The sequence below is a fragment of the Molossus molossus genome, unplaced genomic scaffold, assembly GCF_014108415.1.
Source record: "Molossus molossus isolate mMolMol1 unplaced genomic scaffold, mMolMol1.p scaffold_m16_p_1, whole genome shotgun sequence".
In the NCBI taxonomy this organism is placed as follows: Eukaryota; Metazoa; Chordata; class Mammalia; order Chiroptera; family Molossidae; genus Molossus; species Molossus molossus.
The window spans coordinates 59171651-59195515 of record NW_023425344.1 but is presented as its reverse complement, the minus strand read 5'-3'; the positions used below and the strand labels follow the sequence as shown (position 1 = coordinate 59195515).

Below are 23865 nucleotides of genomic sequence, written 5' to 3'. Positions count from 1 at the left end.
ATGTTTTACTAGTGGCCTAGGACAGGATGGTTTCATAGATCAGTTTGTGGAGTCCCAGAAAATGAGCAAAGAGGCAAGAAGCTATGGGGGAAAAAAGCCAATAAATGTGAGTGTAAAATAGTTCATCATGAGGGTATGTGGTAGGCAGTTAGATAGACACAAGTAGAGCAAGGGCGATGGGACAGGCACAGAAGTTCACCAGGGCGGAAAGTCCCAGGTGCCTAGCAAAGGACATTTGTAGGGTGAGGCCTCATCCCCAGGGTGACCTTTCCTCCCCTAGTATATTGCCGGTAATTCAGTTTGGACACCCCTCCACAACCTTTCCTCCCTGGAGATAACAGCTAGGCCTTAGCTGTATTTCGGCTCCAGGCCAGATGTTGCAGCAAAACCAGACAAGCAACATCATGCCTTGGTTGACCTCAAGACCAACTGCATTGAATAATGACCCTCTGCCCTGGTGTCAACCAACCAATCAGTGGAGACCCTGACCCTGAAAAGACACACCTGGGAAGCTGATGAATATTCTATTGAGATCTTCCCCTGGGACCTCCCCTAAACTCTCCATTCTTAAAACTCTTAGGATGGAGGACCCAGTGCACTCTACATCCCAGGAGCTCGCCTGCACCGTTTCCTTCTCCCTTTACCCTCACCCTCTCCCTCCCTCCACAAGCATCACCTTGACCATCATTTCTAAGCTCCAAGGGCCCTTCCTTTGCTTCTATAACTTGTTTCCTAAGCCCATTTCTTCTATGAATTACTTCTACCTCCGTGATTTTATAAACAAATGTTCTCTTATAGTTTGCAGCTTGTCTCTGAATTCTTTCCTAGACAGAACTCAAGTACTGAGATTGTGGAATCCAAGTCCAGTCTGACCCTAGCAATTTAACACCTGGTGCTGTTTCTGCTGCCCCCAACAAGTAGAATACATGGTTAGCATTATGTGTCATATTTCTTCACCTTCTATCTGGTTCTAACTTGAAGCCATTTGTCATTATTTTGTGGCAGATCACACCCCCCCCCCAATTTTATTCAGTTGGATACTGATATTAATTGCTAAAGGTATATAACATCTTTGATTGTCTCGATTAAAACTAAAGTTGAAAATGGAGAACCAGTTTGACCAGCAGTAAATAATAAGAATCTTAAAAGGCAAATTCAACAAGCTGTTGATATAAATTCCCTGAAAATGTCTTCCTGTTTCAGCTTTGTTGTGAGAAGTCAAGGGGATTAACGTATCCACGGCTGGGCTCAAAGTTGGAAGGGGAGGTGGCAGTACGTCCTCAGAGGCTTGATGGCTGTACAGGAACCTGAATTTCAGAACCTCAAGAAAAGATGAGGCCAAGGAGGGTGGAATTAGGATGCTTTTAGTATAGCCATCATTCTCCTTGGACTTTCTTCTAGAGCTCAGTTACTTGCCAACAATGGAGAGCTTGTGTTTCTTTCTAATAAAAGTATAAGTTATCCAGTCAATTATCTCCTTGCCCCATCGGTACCTTCCCCAACCCATCAATTAAGAAGTGGTGGGTCTAGTGGATGGTATTAGAATTTCCACCTGCAAGTGGCAGATCTTTCCAAACTGAGGGTCCATCTGTATTTGCTAAAACTCTTATCCATTCATCTTTCTCAGTTTAGCTGCTTTGGATTACATAGTCTCCCTGCTTTCAGTCTTGCTGCCTCCAGGTCCTTTGTATTATATCAGCCAGAATGATCTTTGAAAAAACACAGATCATATTATTTTACCCCCTACCCCACCCTCAGGGTTAAATTCCTCTGATGGGCTCCTATCATACTTATCTAAAGTATTTGAAATCTTTATCACAGTTTACAAAGCATCATATCATGTGACCCCTACCTACCCCTCTTACTTTATCTTACCCACGAAGCTCCAGCCACACTGATTTTCTTTCTGTTTCTTGAATATGTTGAGTTAAGGCCTGTGGAGGGCTGTCGGAGTTAGGAAAGTAATCTCTTTCAGTTCCTGGAACAGCTGCCTTTTGTTTGTTTGTTTGTCATCTAGTCAGTTATGCTCTATTATATTAAAGTTTTAAATCTCTGCAAACTACCTTTTAATATGGGCATGTGTTTATTTTTAGACAAATAAAAATCTTTCTCTACCAGACTACAAGCTTCCTGAAAGCAGGGGCTTGGCGCCTTGTTCTCTGCATTAATCACATGTGAGTCCTAGAACAGCGCCTGACAGACAGCTGGTGCCCAGTAAACCTTTGCTGAAGTGACTGGTTTCTATTCTCAGACTACTTAAGAACACATCTGGCTGTTGATCAAAGGTAACATAAACGAAAAGCTGCATGCACATGACAACAAACAGAAGAGAGACTAAAAGGCAATGTGTGATTAAGTACTCCGGGACTTGTTACCATAAAGCATTGATTTAGTTAAAACACAAAGGAGGGGGTGACGCTTTATAGTACTGCCAATTATTATACGTTTTTAAAAGCCAGTTTTAACCAAGAGAAGGCAGAAGTCTTAGGTGGAAGTGACAGGGAGAGGACTGGGGGTGTGTAGTCTGAGTACACAGAGAATTTGAATGAATGCGAGCTTCAGCTCCTGCACCAGTTTGGCACGGGCAGCCTAGCTTGCCCCAAGATGAAATTCTTAGTATCTGGAGCTTGGGGTAAATGACAGTGGAGGTAAATATTTTGAAGTACAACTTTCCACTCCTAAAGACTTCGGTCTCCCCCCTTTCTCCCCCTCCCTGACCTTTCCTTGGCTTGGTGAGATGAAACTACAAAGTAGGTTTATATAGAAAAAGAAGAAGTTCCCTTCCTAGGTAGCGAGTTGAGCAAGTAAAAAGCTAGTGTGCGCTTGTGGTAGTGGGGGTGGGGGAGAGTAAGAAGGCTGTCACCTCTCATGGGATTGTTAGTCTTTGGTCTTTGATGTCTCAGCCACTCAGCGGCTGAAATAGGCCAGGCCTGCAGGATACATGAGTATGCTTAGTTTCTACAGGACATTTGTTTTTCCAAACTCCTCCTCTTTCCAAAATTTGGCAAGCGTAAGTCCTTTTCAACTCGGCATGAACCCACAAGTGTGCTTGTGTGGCTCACAGGCTTCAGATCAGGCCCCGCCCACACTTAGACAAGACTTGGCCCCGTCGCGCTGTTGGCTTTGGTTGGAGTGGCTTGTCTGAGCCACTAGCCCAGGGCCCACTCTGCCTCCTCCCCTAAAGGGAACCGACGGGCTGCGCAGGGCCAGAGCCGAGCACAAGGAAGAGAGTTTGGAGTGCCCAGGGGAGTTGGGCCGCAGGAGGAAAGGAACCAGAGGACAGGGACCTCCACTCCAAGTTTGTGTGGCCGCCGCCGCACCCGGGGGTCCTGCCCCGCAGCGCACTGCAGCAGCTGGACTTCAGCCCGCCGGAGGAATGGGACTCTCGGTCCGGGTCCGAGGCGGGAGCTAGAGGCTCGGCTGGAGGCCGGGGAGGAACTTCTTTCTCGAGCTGTCGCCTTGGGCCCTCATTGTCTGCGGGAACCCTCCGGAATCCGGAGGGGAAGGACAGGATTGCTCTTCCACTGGGATTCGGCCAGAGTTCTGGCGGCAGCTGCAGCGGCGGGTGCAGAGTCTCCCTTTGTCCTCCTAGGACCTCCCTCCCAGCCCTTCTCCCTCCCTCTGTCAGTTAGTGGGTTCCGCTGCCCCAGGCGCCGGCGCCCTAACTGCTGGCTGCACCCCCCCCCCCCCCCGGGTCCCTGGTAACTCCTACCACTGTAGCGTCCCGGAGCCGAGCCGAGGGGACTGACTGCGAGCAGGACGGAGTCCCAGGGCCCTGGCCGCAGGATGGTGGCGCGACTGTCCCCGGCCCGCAGTCCCGGGAGCTGGCTGGTCCCGGGGCTGTGGCTGCTGGCGCTCAGTTGTCCTGGGGGGCTGCTGAGCGCCCAGGAGCAGCCCTCCTGCAGAGGTGCCTTTGATCTCTACTTTGTCTTGGACAAGTGAGTGCCACAAGGAGGTCCAGTGTCTTCTGGTGCGGGTGGCATTGGATGAGCTGTGGCTGGGGAATCTGAAATGTGTTTGCGCCCTGGAGAGGGGTGTTAGAAACCCGTTGATGGGTGCCCTGTTGCTATCTCCACGCGCAGGGCAAACCCTTTAGCATCTTTGCTGGCTGGGGGTGGTGATAGGAGGAGCCCTGAGGTGCTGGACTCTTTGGGGAGGTGGGACAGTCCCTACTGGCCAGTCAAGGGGTCTCTAGGGAAATGGAAGTGCGGCCGCTGAGGGTAGGTAGCCTTGTGTGTCCCTGGAACCCAGGCAAGACTGTGTCTCAGCCTCTCTGTCCTCACCTCCTCATGCTGACTAGAATTTGCCTGGTTTTATACCAGGAAATGCCTAGGGTTAACATACCTTATGTGGTTTGCACTTCCTGCGAAGGAAGGCTGTGTTTATTTTAAAGAGTAAAACAATTAGCAGGCAGGTGGTCCCCAAAGATGGGTTCACTTCCTTGATTCTTGCACCACCTAAGTTTCTGTTACTTTATTGTTACTGTACATCTAGAAGGGGCCCCATGTGAATGTTTGTTTTTCTGATCGGTTCAATTTTTTTTTTTTTTTTTCAGATCTGGGAGTGTGGCAAATAACTGGGTTGAAATTTACAATTTTGTCCAGCAACTTACAGAGCGATTTGTGAGGTATTTCTCCCATTTACTTTTCTAGCTACTGGAGTTTTAGGTGGAGGGAAGTAGACCAAAATGTAGGGTATACCTTGTTTGAAAGCTTGTGCAGGAAAAGCCTTCACTGAAATGCTGGTTTTTAAAGTGCCTCAAGATCCTTATTATACACATGCTGTTGTTAGGACAGACCTTCAGTGGTGGAGGGCTTATTTCATCTGGATCCCAGAAACTTGGCTCTGGCTATGGCGAAGCATATTCAAATACCATTCGAAATGTCTTTTCCTTTTTAAATTTTCATCTGCTTTGAATTTCAGTTATGCTTTCTCATAATTTATCACATTAAAAATGTTATGCTAATAGTACCATAGTATATTTTTCTTCTTGCAAAATTCTTAGCATTGTAGAAGTCCTCATTAAAAAAAAAAAAAGTGTTGGTAAACTTCAAATGAACATGTGTTAATAACCCACTACCAGAAAAGGCACTTGTATGTATGTTTAAAGAAATGACTGTGTTTACACAATGTGTGGGTGTGTGGCGGGTTTAAATTTTAACTGTTGTATATATGCAATAAGCCTTACTAGGAAAGACTGGTTTCTTCTATAAAAAGCATAACAACTATGAAATCCAGCTTACTCTCTTATTTAGAGGTAACTAGGAATTAGTGGCATCCCTATTTAAAAATAGCCCTAAGACACCAGTTTTTGAGGCTTTTTTTCCCTCTTTCATTTTTCTTTTTTAAAGGAAAATATGCAATGAGCAAATGCAAGTTTATCAAGATAATGGGAAGGACACAAAAAAGAACTGTATCATTAAATATTGCTTCTTTCAGTCTTGTTAGCCCAAATGTTGTCTGTAAAACAGGCTTGGATGATCAAAACATTTTGAAAGTCATGTTGCAAGTAACTTCAACAATCTGTAGAGGCCTAGGCAATCCTTGCTTTCAGTTATTGGCAGCAGTAAACTTATCCCTATAAAAATGTATGCATGTCCGTGTTCAATCATCAGTCTCCTGTTTAAGAAGCCAAGTATAGCGCTAATGCCTGGACAGGGTCTGAGGTAAAACTGTCTAGGAAAGAAAAATAAGCAGGGCCCTATGTCCTTAAATGTCAAAGACAAAAGAGACAGTTGTTTATGAATGTTCTGATTTAATCCAAGAGTGTTCAGAAAGGATCACATAGATTCTGATCAAAAGCAATGGATCATTTCAATACATTTTCAAGAAGTGGGGCTCTTATTTATTTATCCTGATTTGCAAGTTATAATTCTGTAATACACAGTTTTCTGATTCCAGTTTTGTTGTTCAGCTACTAACAATACAGTGTAGGAAGTGAATAAAGGGTGACTACTGAAGAGAATGACTTTTCAAACTGTGTGAGAGATCATTCTAATCTTCAATTTATAGATCTTAGTTTCATATCTTCAGTTCCCAGTCTTAGTAATAGTTGCAAAGGGTGTCTTAGAAACAAGAACCATTCTGTGAAATAAATGCCTAAATCTTAAAAGATTCCTCTCACTGGGACACTTGTTGACCATTGGAAGTATGGGTTTGAGACTTGGAAAATCAAAAATACCTAATCAAAATGGGATTTGTTGGTTTCTTTTACATTGTTCATGGCACTCTTTAAATATTCTTACTCCAGGATAACTTCTGTAGGAATTTATATCATAGTTGTAATTAAGTCAAACTGGCAACTGTCCAGCCCTACATACTACTAGTGATAATCCCTCTGCAGGATTAGGTCTCCCTTAAGGAGATGAGGTAGAACATCAAGCAGTTTCTACAAAAGAATTTTACATTGGGCTAGAATTTATCTTTCTAGTTAGTCTCTTCCTAAATGGCCGCGTGGGTCACGGAGGAGTGCTTGAGTGCTGAGAAGCACTGACTAAATCCAAAATGGCTTATGCAGTAATGTCAAACAGAGTTAGTGTATCTACTTAGGGAGTTCCATTTATAAAAGGCTTGGACCATTCAGCGAGACCGATTTTAAATGAGTCTCCCTAGCTATACATCTGTATTGTATCAATATTTCTTTTTAAAATGTTTTAACTGCCTCTCTTCTTATTTTGCAGCCCTCAAATGAGATTATCTTTCATTGTGTTTTCTTCTCAAGCAACCATTATTTTGCCATTAACTGGAGACAGGTTAGTCATTATCATTTCATTGCAGGCTTTTAGTAGAGACTAATCTTAAAAGAATGATTGATATTCCAAGTGGTGATTCAGACCTCTTGATGGAATCAAGCAAATGTACAGACAGTTGGGTTCTCTTCGCTAATAGAGGGGAAAGGAGGTAGGAGTGATATAAAAGAGCAGATAATCTGAAAATCAATATTCTTCGTATTGGCTGTGGAATGTACAGTGAAACCCAGAACTCTCCTTAGTTGTATATTCACTGCTTCCTACCGTTTTCCTTCTTTGTTACTGTAAGTAGTTCTACATCTTTGTTGTCTAGATATAATATATTAATCAACTAGGGATCTGAAGAACATTAGGGTGGGCAAGCTATGAATCTATTCAGATAATTTACTAGATTCAGCAGACATCCTGGATATCAGCCTTACTCTGAGGTCCACTGGTGTTGAATATGTTCACCTGTTTAAACAAACTTGCTCTATATTATATTATATTATATTATATTATATTATATTAGTACATGTATATAAAACACATTTGTATAGCTCATGTTTTTTACAAAACATATATAATTTATATGTATGTATCTGTATACACACAGGCATCTTTTGTAAAAGATGTGGCTTTTTCCAAGCCCATGTCACAGTATCTTATATGACCATTTTTATGTCATTTGAACTCACTGTGGCAAGTTGGAAGTAGTCATTGCCCTATTTTAAAGAATGGCTGCTTTCCATGAAATCAGCTTTGTTTTGTAGACTCTTGAGTTTCATAGTGGAAGGGAGATTTTCTTCCTCATTTTCTTATCTACTTCATTTAACAAAAAGTATGCAAGATAGCGCTTGCTCAGTTCTTGTTGAATTAACGAATGACAGCATTATTTCAAAATCAGGAAAGGCTGGTGTATTTTGTTTTGCATAATATGAAGGTTTCTCAGGAGTTATGTGTGAATATAGGTTTTTTTTTCATAAATTAATTGTTTTCTTTAAAAATGTCAAGAAAGCATAGTATTCAAAGGGATTCAGGGAGAGAACCTAATTTTATTTGTGCTTTAAGTATTACTTTTCCTGGTGAGGAAGTCTTTCTGTAGATGGGGGAGGGGTGCAGCTTACAACCTCAGTCTTGTTCCTGATACTTCCCTTCCATACTTTCTTATGTGCATGTGGTTTTCTTCAAGGACCGGAGCACTAGCAGTCCTTACAACCCATACACAATAGCTTTCTACACCCAGTGATATGACAGTTCTTGCCTTCATGAAAAGAAATTTTCTTTACTGCCCAGTTTAATTTCCAAAGAACCAACTTTGGCTCCAGCCTATCCACTAGGAGAAAAAAAAGAACACTGTTAACATTTGTGGAGTGCACATACAGAGAAAAGCACTTAGCATAATGCCAGACACACAGTAGCCTCTCAGTAATTATCACCTGCATATGCTCTGCCAGGTTCTCTGTCAGACACTTTATATATGGGTCCTCCAGCACTTCGAAGATGAAGTGTAATCACTGATCAACAAGTTGATACTTAGACATGCACATAAAGAGTTTAAATCATTAATCTAAATTAGAGATTCTTGCCTTATCATTGGTGGAACCGAACAGGGGAGAGGTTGGAATGGGATAAAGAGGCTTCTATTTGAAGAGGCAGCATAATGTTGCTGTTAAAAGTCACTGAACCAATTTCTAGCCAAATGGTCCCAAACACATTACTTCTTTTTTTAAAGATTTTTAAAATTGATTTTTAGAGAAAGAGGAAGGAAGAGAGAGAGAAACATTAATGTGAGAGTGAAAGATCAACCAGTTGCCTCTTGCATGCCTCCAACTGGGGATCCAGCCCTTAACCCTGGCATGTGCCCTGACTGGGAACCAAACTGGCAACCTTTTGGTGCAGAGACGACACCCAACCAACTGAGCCACAACAGCTAGGGCACTTAGCTTCTTTAGGCCTCCCTTTTTCCTATGTATATACTGATGACAATGATGATGATGATGATGATGATGATGATGATGATGATAACGATACCTACCTTATAAGATTGTTGTAAGAATTAAAGTCAATGAGTGTGGGGAATGTTGGATAAAGTCTGGCACAGATGTATTCAAAAGATGAAAGCTTTGTTTTTGTTAGCTGGAGCTATAAGGTATGTAATATTTTACTGATTGGGGAGGAATTGTGCTTATATAAAGAGATTATTGTCCTGTTGAAAGGATTTACAATATTCCAGGCAGAATTTTAATAATGCTACTTGCAACTTATTTTATATATAGTTTGCTCTTCTGTCTTTTGAAATAAAAAATGTGTTCAGTTTTAATAAATTTAACTATTTGTGGCAAGTTGAATTTGTTTGGGATGGCAGAAAGAACACTAAGAAGACCTGGGTTGCTATTTACTGATTCGGAGACTTGGGTCAAAGTTTACACTCAGTGTGTTACCTTTTATGTGTATAAACTGCAGACATAGCCTATCAGTTTTTTTAAGAGCGATGTTATGAAGATCAAAATAAGATAATGCACAGAAAAGTACTTTGTATATCACAGAACAGTCTCCACTAAAGGATATTGTTTTCTGCTCCCACTAGTTCTTATACTCTTTTATTTAATTAAATCAGTAACTTAAAATTTTTATGATCCTCTATATTTGGATATAGGGTCACTTTTCATCCATTACACATTTTCATGTGTGTAGAAACAATTTGCATATTTAGATGCAAGATCACTGAACAAATGTTTCCACAAGTATTGTGGGTCTTTTTGTCAAAGCCTAGGAATTAGTATACTTCATATCCACTTTCTTGATGTCATATATCACACTGCCAAATAGATGTGAGTACATGAGAAATGCAAAAATGAAGTACAGCAGGTTTCACGATTTTGGTTCTGTTACTAATAATTCTTCAGTACTGTGGTAAATATGAGAACTATCTCTTTTGTGTTTCTCATAGTGTTGCTAAATATTTTCAGTAGAGATGAAGCAAGATCGGAAGGCAGCACATCCTTATGGTGGGGCCGTGTCTTCTGTTAGGTTTCAGCGTAGCATCTGGTACTATGTAAATGCACTAATAGAATGATATACTTGGCAAAAAATTATCACATACATTTCATGTACTCATCATTTAAAAACTTCATTCTTTTAAGTATTTCAATTCAAAACACTCTCTTTTCTCTTGTCCTCATGATTTTTATTCTCCATATATCTGTTAGTCTATTTTTTTTTTTACCTACCTACCTGCTTGCCTTCCTTATAAGATGTATTGAGTATTGTAGGCTCTGGGGTAATAGAAAGATGTATAATCAAGTGTGCATGAGAGTAAGGAGAGTGCACATATACATAACAGTTCAGGGCTGTATTACAGGATCAGGTAAGAAAAAAGTGCTGAGTGTTTTTTCATTGTGGAAACATCCAGCCTCTCAATATTAGAGAAGTTGAAACAGCACTAATTTTAAGGGATATTTTTAGTTACTATGGTGCATAATTGAGGATAGTGAATTATGCTCAGTTCTGTGTAGTATGATCTTAATATAAAAGTGATTTAGTTGAAATCCTTTAGTGAACAATTATTACGTGCTAGGCAGTGTGAAAAATGCTTTCCATTCATTGCCTCATTTAATCCTCATATCAACTCCATGTAATACATAGTATTATTATCTCCACTTTACAAATGAGGAAACTGAAACTAAGAAAGGTAATGTAGCTTGTCCAAGGATACTTAGTTAATAAGTGATGAGCAGTATATTAGCCAGAATGGTCTCTTAATATATAAAGTAGATCATGCCAGTCTCATGCTTAATACAGTCTGATGGCTTACAATAGAAGCACACATCTCCCCATGCCGAAAAGTCCTACTTGATTGCTTCACTGAATCCTTTTAAACATCAGATGCCACAGGCTAGCCCACTGGCCTTTCCATTCCCTGTAAACCGTATTGAGAATTTGGCTTTTTCTCTGCCCCAGATCTTGTCCAGGCGAGGCCATTCTTGTTATTCAGGCCTTATCCCACGTCACCTCCTCTGAGAGGCCTTGCCTAGCCTCCACATCTGAAGGAACCCTGACAGTCCTCCTTAGTAATTTCTCACAATACTCTATTTGATTATCATTTTTTGAAAAAATTCTGTTAATTAATCAATTTATTTTTATCTCCATGGCTCTAATGTAAATTGCATGAGAGTAGAGGGGTCTTCTTTGTCTTGTTCACCCATATATTCAACACTTAGGAGAACAGAGCCTGGCACACAGTAGATGCCCAATAAATATTAGTTGAATGAATGACTGAGTTTGACTCTAGAACATTAGTTATTAACTGCTGCAATGCATTTTCTCTCTTTGAGAAATGATACAGGATGACATATTTGATCATTTTCTTATTCCTACTATTCTAGATCAATTATAAACATTTTCAACTCTGTTTTTAATATACTTGTCCCCAAATTGAAATTACTTAGGGAAATAAAAATAGTCCTTCAGCAAAGTTGTTGGAAACTGAAGGGAAGTCATTAAGTTTAGATAATACACACATTTCTATTATTTGAAAAAAATTCTTCTAATTCTCTATAATCTGAAATAAAAATTTACCTGTGATAAAATAGTCCTTTTGAGTGTCAGTCACATATAGTTGACTCATTCATTTTGCAGGAACAGTTGACAGCATTTTTAAAAGTTTACATGGTTCCTACTAGCAGTTCTGCTTTTGTCTTACTAAAATACTAATACCAGTGTGCAAAGATAGGTATGTGCAAAATTAGATATCGCAGCCTTGTTCATCATAGTGAAAAACTGAATTCAATCTAAATGCCATAAATCAATAATTCTGTAACTAGAGTATACATAGAATAGTATACTATTCAGTCATTAAAAGAATTGGGAAATTTCTATATATTGACATGGAAATATATCTAAGGTATATTAATTGAGAAAAGAAAGTTGCAAAACACGCTTTTAAGTACGATTTAATTTTTTAAAATAAAATCTTTAACTGCTTTTATGGTGTATGTGTGTGTGTGATTATAAATGCATAGAAAAAAGGCTGAAAGATATTCAACAAACTTTTAATAGTGTTACTGTCTTACCAGTGAGATTCAGTATGGAGAAAGTCATATTTTAACTTTCATACATGTAGGTTATTCAATTTTATTTCAACCATAATGTATTATGTAAAAATTAAGCAAATGCTTAAATTAAAAAGAAATATCACTGACCTTTTCTGTAGCCAGAGACAGCTATCTTGAAACCAGAATGCATTCAGGGGTTTGAAGGAGTGAGCATTAGGAATAGAGCGTATGCACCTAAAGGCCCTGAAGTCTCCTTGTTAAAATGAAAACACCAGGATTAGACCTTGTGTCAAATAGACATAGGAGCTGTATACTAGCTGTGTGACCTTGGACAAGTTACTTCACCTCTTGTTGCTCAATTCCCTTGCCTGTTAAGAAGAGCTAATTAGCTGTAGAGAGTGTGCTTCAATTGGTTGAATATTGTCCCATGCACTGAAAGGTCACTGGTTCGATTTCCAGACAGGGCACATGCCCAGGTTGTGAGCTTGATCCCCAGTGGGGGGTATGCAGGAGGCAGCCAATTGATGTTTCTCTCTTTCCCCCTCTGCCTTCCTCTCTTTCTAAAATCCCTTCCTCTCACTCTAAAATCTAAAACCTATTAAAATAAATAGCTAATCATTCCTATCATATAGCAATGCTGGAACAATAAAGGCATATAATGTGTGAGAAGTCCTATTTGATGACTGGGTGGGAAGGAGGCTAAAGTTGAAATGGGATTTGAGGTTGTCAGCCACACCATTATCATCCTTATGTGCCAGGATTATAGCAGAAGTTATCACAGTTACCCACTAACTAGCTATATCCAGAATCCATGCCCAGGTCTGACTCCTGAGTGTGAGCACTTAACTGCTGCATTGCCTGAGACTATGTTCCCCTTTGTCCAGGTTTCACAATTAGCCAGAATTTGTCATAATTCAAAGGCATATCCTTCCTCTGGATTTATTCTATTATGTTAAAAACCAGTGATGTGGTGAGAGGAAGTGACTACAAGTGGGGTTTAAATTTTTTTAATAGGGAAGTAATTACTCCTATTTAGAAAAGTCAGGTTTGGCCACACATTGTGCTGAGCTGAGAAGTCTGGGCATGGCAACAGCTCAGATTCTAGTCCTGGATGTTAATACTTACTTTCAATGAACTCCACATCTGCTTTATGAGTATGTTTTAGAAAATGAAATACACTGTTACTCATGCCTGTGAGGCAATCCTGGCATACTGAAGAGGTAAAATGCAGAGGTCAGTTTCTCATGGCTCAGTAAGGCATTGAAGGAGGAAATGGAATAAAAAGATACAAAGTGCAGCAGTTATGGACTTCAGGTGTGATTCGTGTACCACACTTTGGTTAGTGTAGAATAAATTAGAGAAACATCTTTTAAAAAACCCAGATTCTGTGGAGCACTTTATAAGCAGAGAATTTTGACTCAAGACTGCTAGCTACCTTGGGTCCACAGAGACTTGGACATATGTTGACCTTAGAGTGACATATTGAATAAATAATAAGCAAGTTTGTATACAAAGACATAGCTAAATGTGCTAGTTCCCAAGATAATAGAATATATTAGCAACGTTTGTGTTTAGAAAATTACCTTTCGCTCTTTTGAAACCTATAAAAAATTTAAGTTGAAAACCTAATAAGAACAATTACATTTCTCCAATTTATCTCTTATGCATTATATAGTATTGCAGTATATAATAACACAGTTAAGTAGATAATTAGAAGGGGTATGTTTGCATGAGTTTTCTGAGTGAGCTCTCCTTAGAATCAAGAGGAAAGTAAATTGGATGAACAAGATCCTACTAACAGGGGCATGACTAATGTCAGCAAATAACAATAGTAGCTACAACTTACTCTGTACTTACTATGTGCCATATAATCCTCACAATGACTCCACAGGGTAGATATTTTCACCCCTTCATATATAGATGAAGACATAAGACAGAGCTTGGAATTAATTATGTTTTCTTTGGCTATATGCCATACTACCTCAGAAACGGTATGCAGTTTAAAAGATTATCCTAGTCACCTCAAAACCCCTTCAGTAGAAGGACTGACTGGCAAATAGGTAAGGAAAAGAACATTTCAACAACATGGAAGGTTTTTAGATTAGATTACACCAGAAGTTCTTAGTTATAGCTGCACATTAGAATACTCTGGGGAGATTCCAAAAAAAAAAAAAAATACCCAGACCCTATCACAAAGCAAGTAAATTAGAATCTTTTCATTAGAACCCAGAAGAGATTTTAAAAAAGCAAACCCTTTAGATGTTTCCTGGGTACAGCCAGGGTAGAGAACTACATTGCATCTGTAGAGAGATATGTGGGAATAGCCATGGTCCATGTGTGAATTGTTCTCACATCAACCTAGAGAATCACAGTGCTAATGTGGTTTGTGTGTGCAACAGATGTGTGTAGATTGATTGATTGAAACCTGGAAAGAGCTTTGAGATCTGGAACATTAAGATAATGTGCATTGAAAAGTTCACATACTATCCAGATATATTGTATAAATGTACATCTTTCATCATAAGTAGAAGGTACTTAAAAGTGTGCCTTAATAAAAATATATCTACATTTTACTTATGACATCATGAACACCTTGCACAATCCAAAGTGTTCCAAAGGGATGGAGTAAAGCCATTAACTTGGCACAGTGCATGGTAGCTATACTTGCTATGTTTTCTTCCCTTCCCTGTCTTGTCTTCTCATCCTTTCCCTTTCCGTTTTATCTCTTCCTTTCCCTACTCAACAAAGTTGAGAAATACAAATAGAGATGAAAGTGTTAATTTTATAGATTACAAAATGAGTCAGTGGGTTTTTGTGCACCTCTCCCCTCCTTCAATTCATAAAATTATAGAACAAAGAGTTGGTTATAGAGATTGGTCCACCAATTCTTAACAAAAACAAAGACAAGGAACCAGAGGTTAAATGTACCATTGTCTTGAATGTTTCCTCTTTCCAAAAAGAAATTTGAAGCTGCACTAGAACATTGCAGAAAATTAATGACATATAAAAATAAAGGTAAAGATTTTGGAAAAGAGGATGCAGCATTATGATAACCATAGGAGCTTCGCATACTTTTGTGAATGAGCAAGAAATTTACTGTGGACTTCCCGATAAGAGAAGAAAGTTTACATAATATAGTTAGCAAAAAGAGGAAATGTATAGTGATTACTTAGGGATGACAAGAAACTTCCGCCTTGAGACCTCATAGGGGACATTGTGTGTCAGGACAGAGGCAACTTCCTTGACTACTGTTTCATAACAAATACCAAGTAGTTTCAGTATTTCTGTTTCTTGTAGTTGAAGACATAATGTTAAAGCCGAACTCAATAAGGTCCATCTTCTGAGGAGATGTTGGATTTAAGCTAATCTTTATCTATGCTTTCTTTGTTTATTTTTATTATTTTCTCCTTGCTTTTCATTAGAGATTTCTTTAAGTAAAAGTATAGATGAATGAGTTCTGCTTTTAACCTACTACATAATTTTGCTTTTCCTTAGTTAACTATTTACTAATAGAGACATTTATAACTTATATTTAGTTGCTTGGGATCCTTGGAAGACCTGAGATCTGTCCTGTCTTGTTTTGGCTTTCCCTTTGCCTGAAAGTGAAATTTGTTGATCGGGAAGAGGCTGACAGACAGTTATCTCTCTGGAAGGTAGCCAGACCAGGGCTCTCGTGTGTTGATGTTATTGGCAATGGGCAAGGAACCCCTTTCCCCTGATGACTATGCAGCTGCGAAAGTAATGGTGGGATTTAGTGCAATTTAGAATATTATGGTGGCAGGCATGAGTATGGATAGAAAATCAAGAGGTGCTCTGCTTCTTCCAATGAAATAAGCTAGCAGAGACCCACCTTCCCAAAAGGCTCTGAATTCCACATTTGGCAAATTGGTTTTTTTTTGTTATTGTCGTTTTTTAATCTTAGCATCTTCTACGGGTGTTGTCTGGTCCTCAGGAGTAATGGTGAGCTGAATCCGAACTGAATGCACAAGTCAATTTTTGCCATGTTTGTGTGAACTTGAATTTCAGTTATCTTTTTTTATTTTTATTTGGCAGCAAATATTAAGGCTTAAAGACATGCTGCCACTCATTTCTGGAAAGCATCAAATATTTGGTTTTTATCTGCATTCAGACAGAATCAGTTCCGAGTTGTTTCTGTAGATATTAAACATAAATATTTAGATAAAACAAGTTTATAAATTATGTAATTTACTTAATCATCTGTGGAATTATGATTTTTTTCCTATGGTAGATTGAAAAATTTATTGAACATGCACTTTGTAAAAGGCATTATAGTAGGTAATAAGTGCAGAGTAGGTGGATACATTATCTATAATAGACATGGGGATAGCCCACTGTAAACTTTCAGTCTTGTTGAGAATAGAAAATATTAAATTAAATTATTTTAAAGTAGGATGTTTTTAAGAGACAATTATTTATTGTAGTGAAAGTTGAACATGCATATGTTTGGGGCACCATAGAAAGGAGAGTGTAATGAAGTTAGAAATTGGTTCGAATACACATATTTGAAACCAAGTATTAAAAAAGATATGTATTAGTAGAGATGACTAAATCAGAAAAGAGGAAGATTAAGATCATACTTTGAAAGTAATCTTTTGTTTTGGGGAAACTTCTTGAGATGGAGAACTTGTCTGATAATAATTTTTATTACAGTATTAAAATGTAATCAATAAGTTGCTTTTAACATATGAGTGAGGCTCTGTGAATGACTCATTTATTGCAAATGTTTGAAACAATATTGCAGCATGACAGAATAATTATTAATTTTATTGTTTTTGATGTATTTTTTTTTTATCCTCACCTGAGGACATTTTTCCACTTTTTGTTCAGATAGAGTAGGAAGGAGAGAGAGAGAAACATCGAAGTGAAAGGGACACATCGAGTGGCTGCCACCCCCACAACCCAACCAGGGCCGGGGACAAACTGCAACCGAGGTACATGCCCTTAGCAGGAACCGAACCCTGGTCTCTCTGGACCGCAGGCCGATGCTCTAACTGCTGAGCCAAACTGGCCAGGGTTTGATATATTTTAATAGTGTAATATATATAGTGTAATTATGTATACATATATATATAATTTTGTGCATGACCCTAGGAAGTTCCTCGATGTTCGGATAATACACTTGTTATAATCTGTTGGTGTAAACTTGAATTTCAGTTGTTTTTCATCTATTATCTATCATCCTCAGTAGTGTGACTGCTCTTCATTTTTTTTTAAAAAAAGCATTATACTTTAATATTTCAAGGTTTTTATTTAGAAAGGTATTTTTATTTGCTTCTATTTAAAAAGTAAAATTTTCCAAGCAACATATTTAAGATCTCTCTTCTGATGTTTTAAATTCAAAAATAAGTTTTGAGATTATTTTGGGTTGTTTTTTGCAACATTATTATATTTATCCCAAAATTCTTGTTTTTTTGTTTTTCTTTTTTTTTCTAAAGGGTTATTTGGAACCTATACTTAAACAACCTGAAAAATGGGTCTTCTCTAACTTATACACACAAAAGAGCTCTTAATACTATAAGCATACTTCATTTAGACATACTCCATTGGGACAACTAATTAGTCAGATGGAAAAGATTATTTTATGGTTCTTCCTCTTTTTTTTTCTTTTTTTTTTTTTTTTAATCCTCACCCGAGGACATTTTTCCATTTTTTGTTCAGATAGAGTGGGAGGGAGAGAGAGGAACAGAGAGAGAGAAACATCGATTTGAAGGGACACATCGAGTGGTCGCCACCCGCACAACCGACCAGGGCCGGGGACAAACTGCAACCGAGGTACGTGCCCTTAGCGGGAACCGAACCCGGGTCTCTCAGGACCGCAGGCCGACGCTCTAACCGCTGAGCCAAACCGGCCAGGGCTGGTTCTTCCTCTTTTTAAGTCATATTGCTCCTCTGAAAAATCCATTGTCATCCATCTACCCATCCATCTATCCATCCAACCACCCATTCTTTTATTTGTTCATCTCCATTTATTATTTAATTTGTTCATCAACTATATATTAAATATACACAACATTCAAGAGAGTGAATTGGTGTCAGGGTGGATGAGAAGGTGCTACAAAATTGCCTATGTCATGGGGCTTATGATTCTGGGAGACAAAAGTAAAAAATATTAATTTTCATAAGTAATATGGTTGAGTAACATGGTTTAGGAATTTGCAGAAAACAAAGAAAATTTGCAGCTCGTAGGGAGGTGGGTTAAGTGCTTCAGAAATACTTTTTTAGTTAAGCTGACCTACTCAGTCCTTGCTGTCTTATTTTGCTTGTTTTTTGTTTTTTGATGAAGGAACATGTTTTACTCCTTTATTTAATAAAATAAATATCTTTGAAGACAGCTTTTCTCTACTCAAAATGCCTAGACTATGCTTAGATTTTTAAGACATTTCGCATTGTCAGTACTTTCATTTTTTGTAGTTAAAATGCAGACATTATTAAATACTCACTAAAATGACAAAAAAAATATGAAGAGCTATTTGCCCTCAAAACTCATGGTCTTGCCTTTTCTTACTGAAGAAACCTTAACTGCAATGTTGCCATATTTTTTGTGAAGTACTTACTGTGATCTTCATTTGCTTTTCTGTACTTTAATATTACAAAACATTGTTTTCAGAGGCAAAATCAGTAAAGGCTTGGAGGATTTAAAACGTGTTGTTCCAACAGGAGAGACATACATCCATGAAGGACTAAAGCTAGTAAGTTCTTTGACATTTATGCATATGGGAGAGAATGTTTTCTTATGCTGTAATGAAATAATTTATGACTCTAGTAAAATTGAAAGACCTCATTACATATTTATCTCAGAAAATATTTTAAATTCTTTTAGTTGTTCTAGGGATGACACTGATAGAAAACATTATTTATCATGGTAATAAGAAAAGTTCAGATGGCACGTTGCCTTTTAAGAAATTTTCTGTTTTCTCAATGGTTATATTCAGACTAGTCAACCAAAGCTAAAAATCTGTGTCATTTAAACCCAACAGTAACTACTCTATAATGTAAATATATATATATATATGTATGTATTTCTCATATAAGAGTTAATACAAATATTGTGTTTTAAAAGCTAGTCCATAATTTTTTTTTCTTTATTGATTTTAAAGAGAGAGGAAGGCAGAGGGAGAGAAAGATAGAAACATCGATGAGAGAGAACATCGATTGGCCGCCTCCTGCATGCCCCCCACTGGGGATCAGGCCCACAACCGGGGCATGTGCCCTGACTGGGAATTGAACTGGCGACCTCTTGGTGCATGGGTCATGCTCAACCACTGAGCTACACTACTCGGGCAGTTCATAATATTTTTATTTTGTCACACATACAAATTCAGCTTAATAGAGAATGCTAGTTTAAAGTTAAGATTAAATTGTGACTTAGATAATTATTCCTTATTTCTAGGCAAATGAACAAATTGAGAAAGCAGGAGGCTCAAAAACCTCCAGTATCGTCATCGCTCTGACAGATGGTAAGTTGGACGGTCTGGTGCCATCATATGCAGAGAAAGAGGTGAGTGTTGAACTGGAACTGCTCTTTCCAGCCCAGTGTATTATGCTGTGTGACTCTGCAGGTATAGCCCCATATTGGGGAAATTCACCTCTCTCTCTACCTCTGTCTCTATTCCTCTCCATAGGCAGACTTATCCAGGTCATTTGGGGCCAGAGTTTATTGTGTTGGTGTCCTTGATTTTGAACAAGCTCAGGTGCGTACAGCAGATCCGCAAACGTCAATCTAAGTCATATAGTCGTCTGAAGGATAGTTTATCAGATTCTTTTCACTGATGACTTACTCTGACATTGATCAGCCATTAAAGATCTTCTTTTAAAATGGCCATATTCTTGTATGTCGTGATTTGTAATGTCCGATTTTGACAGGTTTCATTTTTGAAAACAAAACTCTAAATTTATTGACCATTTGTTTGGTTTGGAGGAAGAACTAATATAGGACAAACAGAATATGGGTTAAAATGATATTAGTACTCCTGTTCTTTAATTCAACTGACAAGATTTTTATGACAGTCTTATTTAGGTGTTTTTTTTTAGTTTGATTTAAACCTAGACCCTTAGGAGTGCAGGAATTTAGGAAGTTCACTTATGAGAAATGTTTAGTAATTTTCTTAAAAATTTTTTCATGACATTTTAAGGATTTATATATTAAAAAAATTTTTTGGCACTCAAAGTGATTTTGCATTTCAATTTTGGGTTGAGCATGACTAAGACTCCTGAGTCTCATGACATTTACAGCCAGTAGAGTGCTATACTGTTTTGAAATGGAAACTTGAGGCCAGTGTACAGGGGCTGTGGCTGATGTCAGTCCATTTCACTGGGATGCATTTACAGTATCACTAGTACCATCACCTTCAGTTTCTGACAGGCTGCACTAGTGGATTCATCCTGTGGTGTAATTTTTCAGAAGAACATAATTAAAACATAATGAAGTTTATAAAGTGTTATATGTCTCAACCACCTCTTAATTAAATCTTCCTCCTCTTTCTAAAGCTCGAAAGAATTGCTGATTCCAAGGAACAAGTTTTTCCTGTCAAAGGTGGATTTCAGGCTCTTAAAGGAATAATTAATTCTGTGAGTATTTCTCTGGGGGCAGGAAAGGCTCATAATTTTAGATATCTTTTAAACTGCAAGAAGTAATCTTGAAATCCAGTACAGGTGGTCATTATCTTGAAGAAAGAGTCTAAGAAGGAAGTTTGTTCGGTGTTGCAAGCAGTGTAATTTGTCAGATTTGGTATTAATTCTTGCAAATTGAACTCTGTGAGACTGGGTGTGTGATTTCAAGTTTAAGATTTTCATAAACAATTTTAGACACTTCTACCCTTTGGGGATGGAGTTCCTCAGCATCTTGATAGCTGGAGAGTTTTATAGGCTTTATAGAAGCGATGTAAAATAAAAATTTGGATTGGAATGTGTGATTACTCTCTTTCCAATATGGTGTTTCCTAGCTATCAGTCAGGCAACTGGAACCACCGGCCGCGTATTTGACTGCTCTCGTTGTTCTTTCCATTTTAATGATGAATAGTTTCACTGGAGCTCATAGCATTTCTGTTTCAAATTCAGCAGAGCTGTCTCTGGTGATCATTAGAATCTGGGCTGTCCTAAACATGGCATGGGGAAGTGGGGTGATGAAATGCAAAGCAAAACTCCTGGGCTTTCACAGCTGAGGTTTATGTTTCATTTTACTGCCTTTTACTAGAAGCACTAGGAACAGTTGCTATTAAGTATTTATGACATTTTGGTAAACATCATCCTAAAATGGAAGTGAATAATGTAATATTCTCTAAGTCAAAGCTTTTCCTTTAATCTTTAGGTATTTATTGAAGGAGGGAAAAATCACAGTTTCTTCTGACATTTGGCTGTGGCATTTAAAATTTCTCTTTCAAGATCATGTTTTTCAAAAACACAGAGTGAGATTTATTGAATTTGGTTTTAATATCATGTAGGCCTTTTTTTTTTTTTCCTTTTCTAATTAATGGAGCTTTTCAGAAGAGACATGCAGTTTGGCTCTATCACAGATTTAGTACCTCTAGTGGACAGGCCAAATGGAAATTCAGAGTGGAATAGAGATTTAAATATTTTAGGAGTTAACATATATTATTGTGTTTGGTTTTTATTAAAAAATTTCAGTATTTTTATTTGAAGCAAATACTCTATAACTGATTTCTTTTAAAATATAGGAATATTGTATGAACATTACAAAATGGAGGAAAATTTTACCCTATAAATAAACAAATCAATGGACTGTATTTTAAATAGAATTTTATTGTGCTTGAGAATTTGCAATTATTTTACTAATTGTACCGGTAGAGAGCAAAGATGTTACTGAGTTAATCTCATTGGAATATTTTTTCTGTATATAAAAAATTTAATTCAAAATTATCCAAGTGACTAATTGCCTTTTCAAAACTCTTTTTATGGGTTATGACTACAGATTTCTCCTACAAGAAATTAGTAGTCAGCTATCAGATGAGATGATGTTGTTGTTATGCTTTGTTATATTTATTTGTTAAATTTTATTTTTTTAAATTTGTATTACGAAAAATTTAGAATTGCATTTTTAACTACAGTCATTCTTTTCTGAAGTTTGTGATGAACTTTAGCTTGAATAAGTTATATTGAAAGACTTAGTATATGTTGGGGCAGATGTGGAGATAAAGGAACCCTCACACACCGCTACTGGGGATGTAAACTGGTACAGCCACTAGGGATAACAGTGTGGAGGTTCCTCAGTTAAGAATAGATCCTCCATCTGACCCAGCAATCCCTCTTGTGGTATCTGTCCCCAAAATTTGAAAACATTTCCTCATAAAGATATATGTACCCCTATGTTAACTGTAGCATTATTCATGGTGGCTAAGACATGGAGACAACCTAAGTGTCCTTCGATGAGTGATTGGACACTCAGCCATAAGGAAGAAGGAAATACTGCCATTTGAAACAACATCGCTGGATCTTAAGAGTACCATTCTAAATGAAATAAGTCAGAATGAAAAGGACAACAACCATATGATTTCACTCATGTGGGATATTAAACCGAAAGCAACAAATGAACAAACAAAACACACTCATAGACACAGACAACACTATGGTGGTTACCAGAGGAAAATGTATGGGAGGAGGATAAAGAGGGTAAAGGGGGCCAAATATATGGTAATGGAAGAAGACTAGATTTTAGGTTGTAAGTATACAATTCAGTATACATATTATGTATTATAGAACTGTACACTTGAAACTTACATATTAATCCACCTCACCATGACACATTTAATTTAATTTTTAAAAAGCGTAATAATAGAAAGATTTGTGTTATTTTAGCTATAAATTGCTAACATAACCTTTTCAGTTTCATCTGGAGGGGGCTGATGATTGTAGCATTCATCGCAAACAGTCAGACTTCAGCTATTTTGTCACAAAAGGAGGAGTAAATTATCCTCAGGGAAGCCAGCCTTTGGGGAAACCTGGCTGAGTTGGCAGGTAGACAAAAGGACCCTTTACAATCAAAGCTGATCTCACTGATGGCTGAGATTTTTATCAACATGATGATAGTATTTTTGCCTACTTTATAGAAATTTAAGGCATTTCAAGCACTTTATCTCCCTTCAAGGCTCCACCCAATAATAAATAAAAACTATAATTCTGCCTCAAAGGTGAATTGTACTTTATAATTTGCAAAGTACCACCTTATCTTAAAAATTTATATTTGGCATTTAAAACAAATAAAGTATATCTATTTAAAGGTAAGAGCAGAGAGAAGAATATCTCTTTATTTTTTTATGATTTACCAAAGTAATGGATAAAATTGTACTTGGAATGTATTTACACAAAGCCAAGCAAATGGAAGAAATCTGAAAATGAGTATTTCAGATTCTTGGTACTATGAAGGCAAATTATTTGTTAAATTGATCATATTTTTCTGCTAGAAGTTATTTAAATACATCTGGCCTTGTTAATTATCAGTACATTATTTAAAGTTAATATTTAATTGAAAAGAAGTAATAACATGATTTTCCTGTGGTGATTTTTTTTTTGTTTTCTTTTGTTTTGTTTTTGTCCTCCCTCTTCTGCCTACCAAAATCCAGCAACCTAAATGGTCTGATTCCCTCACGTATAAGCTGTCACATTTTGTAAAGACATAGTTTGTCTAGAATCAGCTTCTGTTTTTTTGTTAATTTTTTATTTATTTTTTTGTTACAGATGTTTCTCCTTTTTTACCCATTGGCAACCCCCTCCCACTCCATCCCTGCCCCATCCCTGGCTTTGTTGTCCATGTCCATTGGTCATGCATACATGCATATAAGTTCTGTGGTTTAGCTCCTCCCACCCTCCACCCCCTCATCTGAGGGATGCCAGTCTGTGCCCTACTTCCATGTTTCTGGGACTAACGTATTCCTCAGACTGTTATGTTCATTATATTCTGTATATAAGTGAGATCATGTGGTATTTGTCTTTTTCTGCTTGGCTTATTTCACTTAGGATAATACTTTCCAGGTCCCTCCATGTCGTCTCAAAGGATAAGAGATCTTTCTTATAGCTGCATAGTACTCCATTGTGTATATGTACCA

The 23865-nt window shown here is 37.8% G+C and overlaps 1 protein-coding gene across 2 annotated transcripts in view; it reads left to right on the top strand.

Moving 5' to 3' along the window:
- Nucleotides 1–2920: 2920 nt before the first annotated feature.
- Nucleotides 2921–23865, top strand: part of ANTXR2 (ANTXR cell adhesion molecule 2) — a 163130-nt gene continuing 142185 nt past the window's right edge. Inside the window, exons 1-7 of one of the 2 annotated variants that reach the window (XM_036248490.1) lie at nucleotides 2921–3938; nucleotides 4556–4627; nucleotides 6681–6752; nucleotides 18414–18495; nucleotides 19197–19304; nucleotides 19429–19497; nucleotides 20294–20374. In XM_036248490.1, the coding sequence (XP_036104383.1) occupies nucleotides 3787–3938; nucleotides 4556–4627; nucleotides 6681–6752; nucleotides 18414–18495; nucleotides 19197–19304; nucleotides 19429–19497; nucleotides 20294–20374 (636 nt within the window). In that variant the 5' untranslated portion in view covers nucleotides 2921–3786. The remainder of the gene's footprint in view (nucleotides 3939–4555; nucleotides 4628–6680; nucleotides 6753–18413; nucleotides 18496–19196; nucleotides 19305–19428; nucleotides 19498–20293; nucleotides 20375–23865) is intronic. The other variant, XM_036249137.1, reaches the window with a different exon arrangement.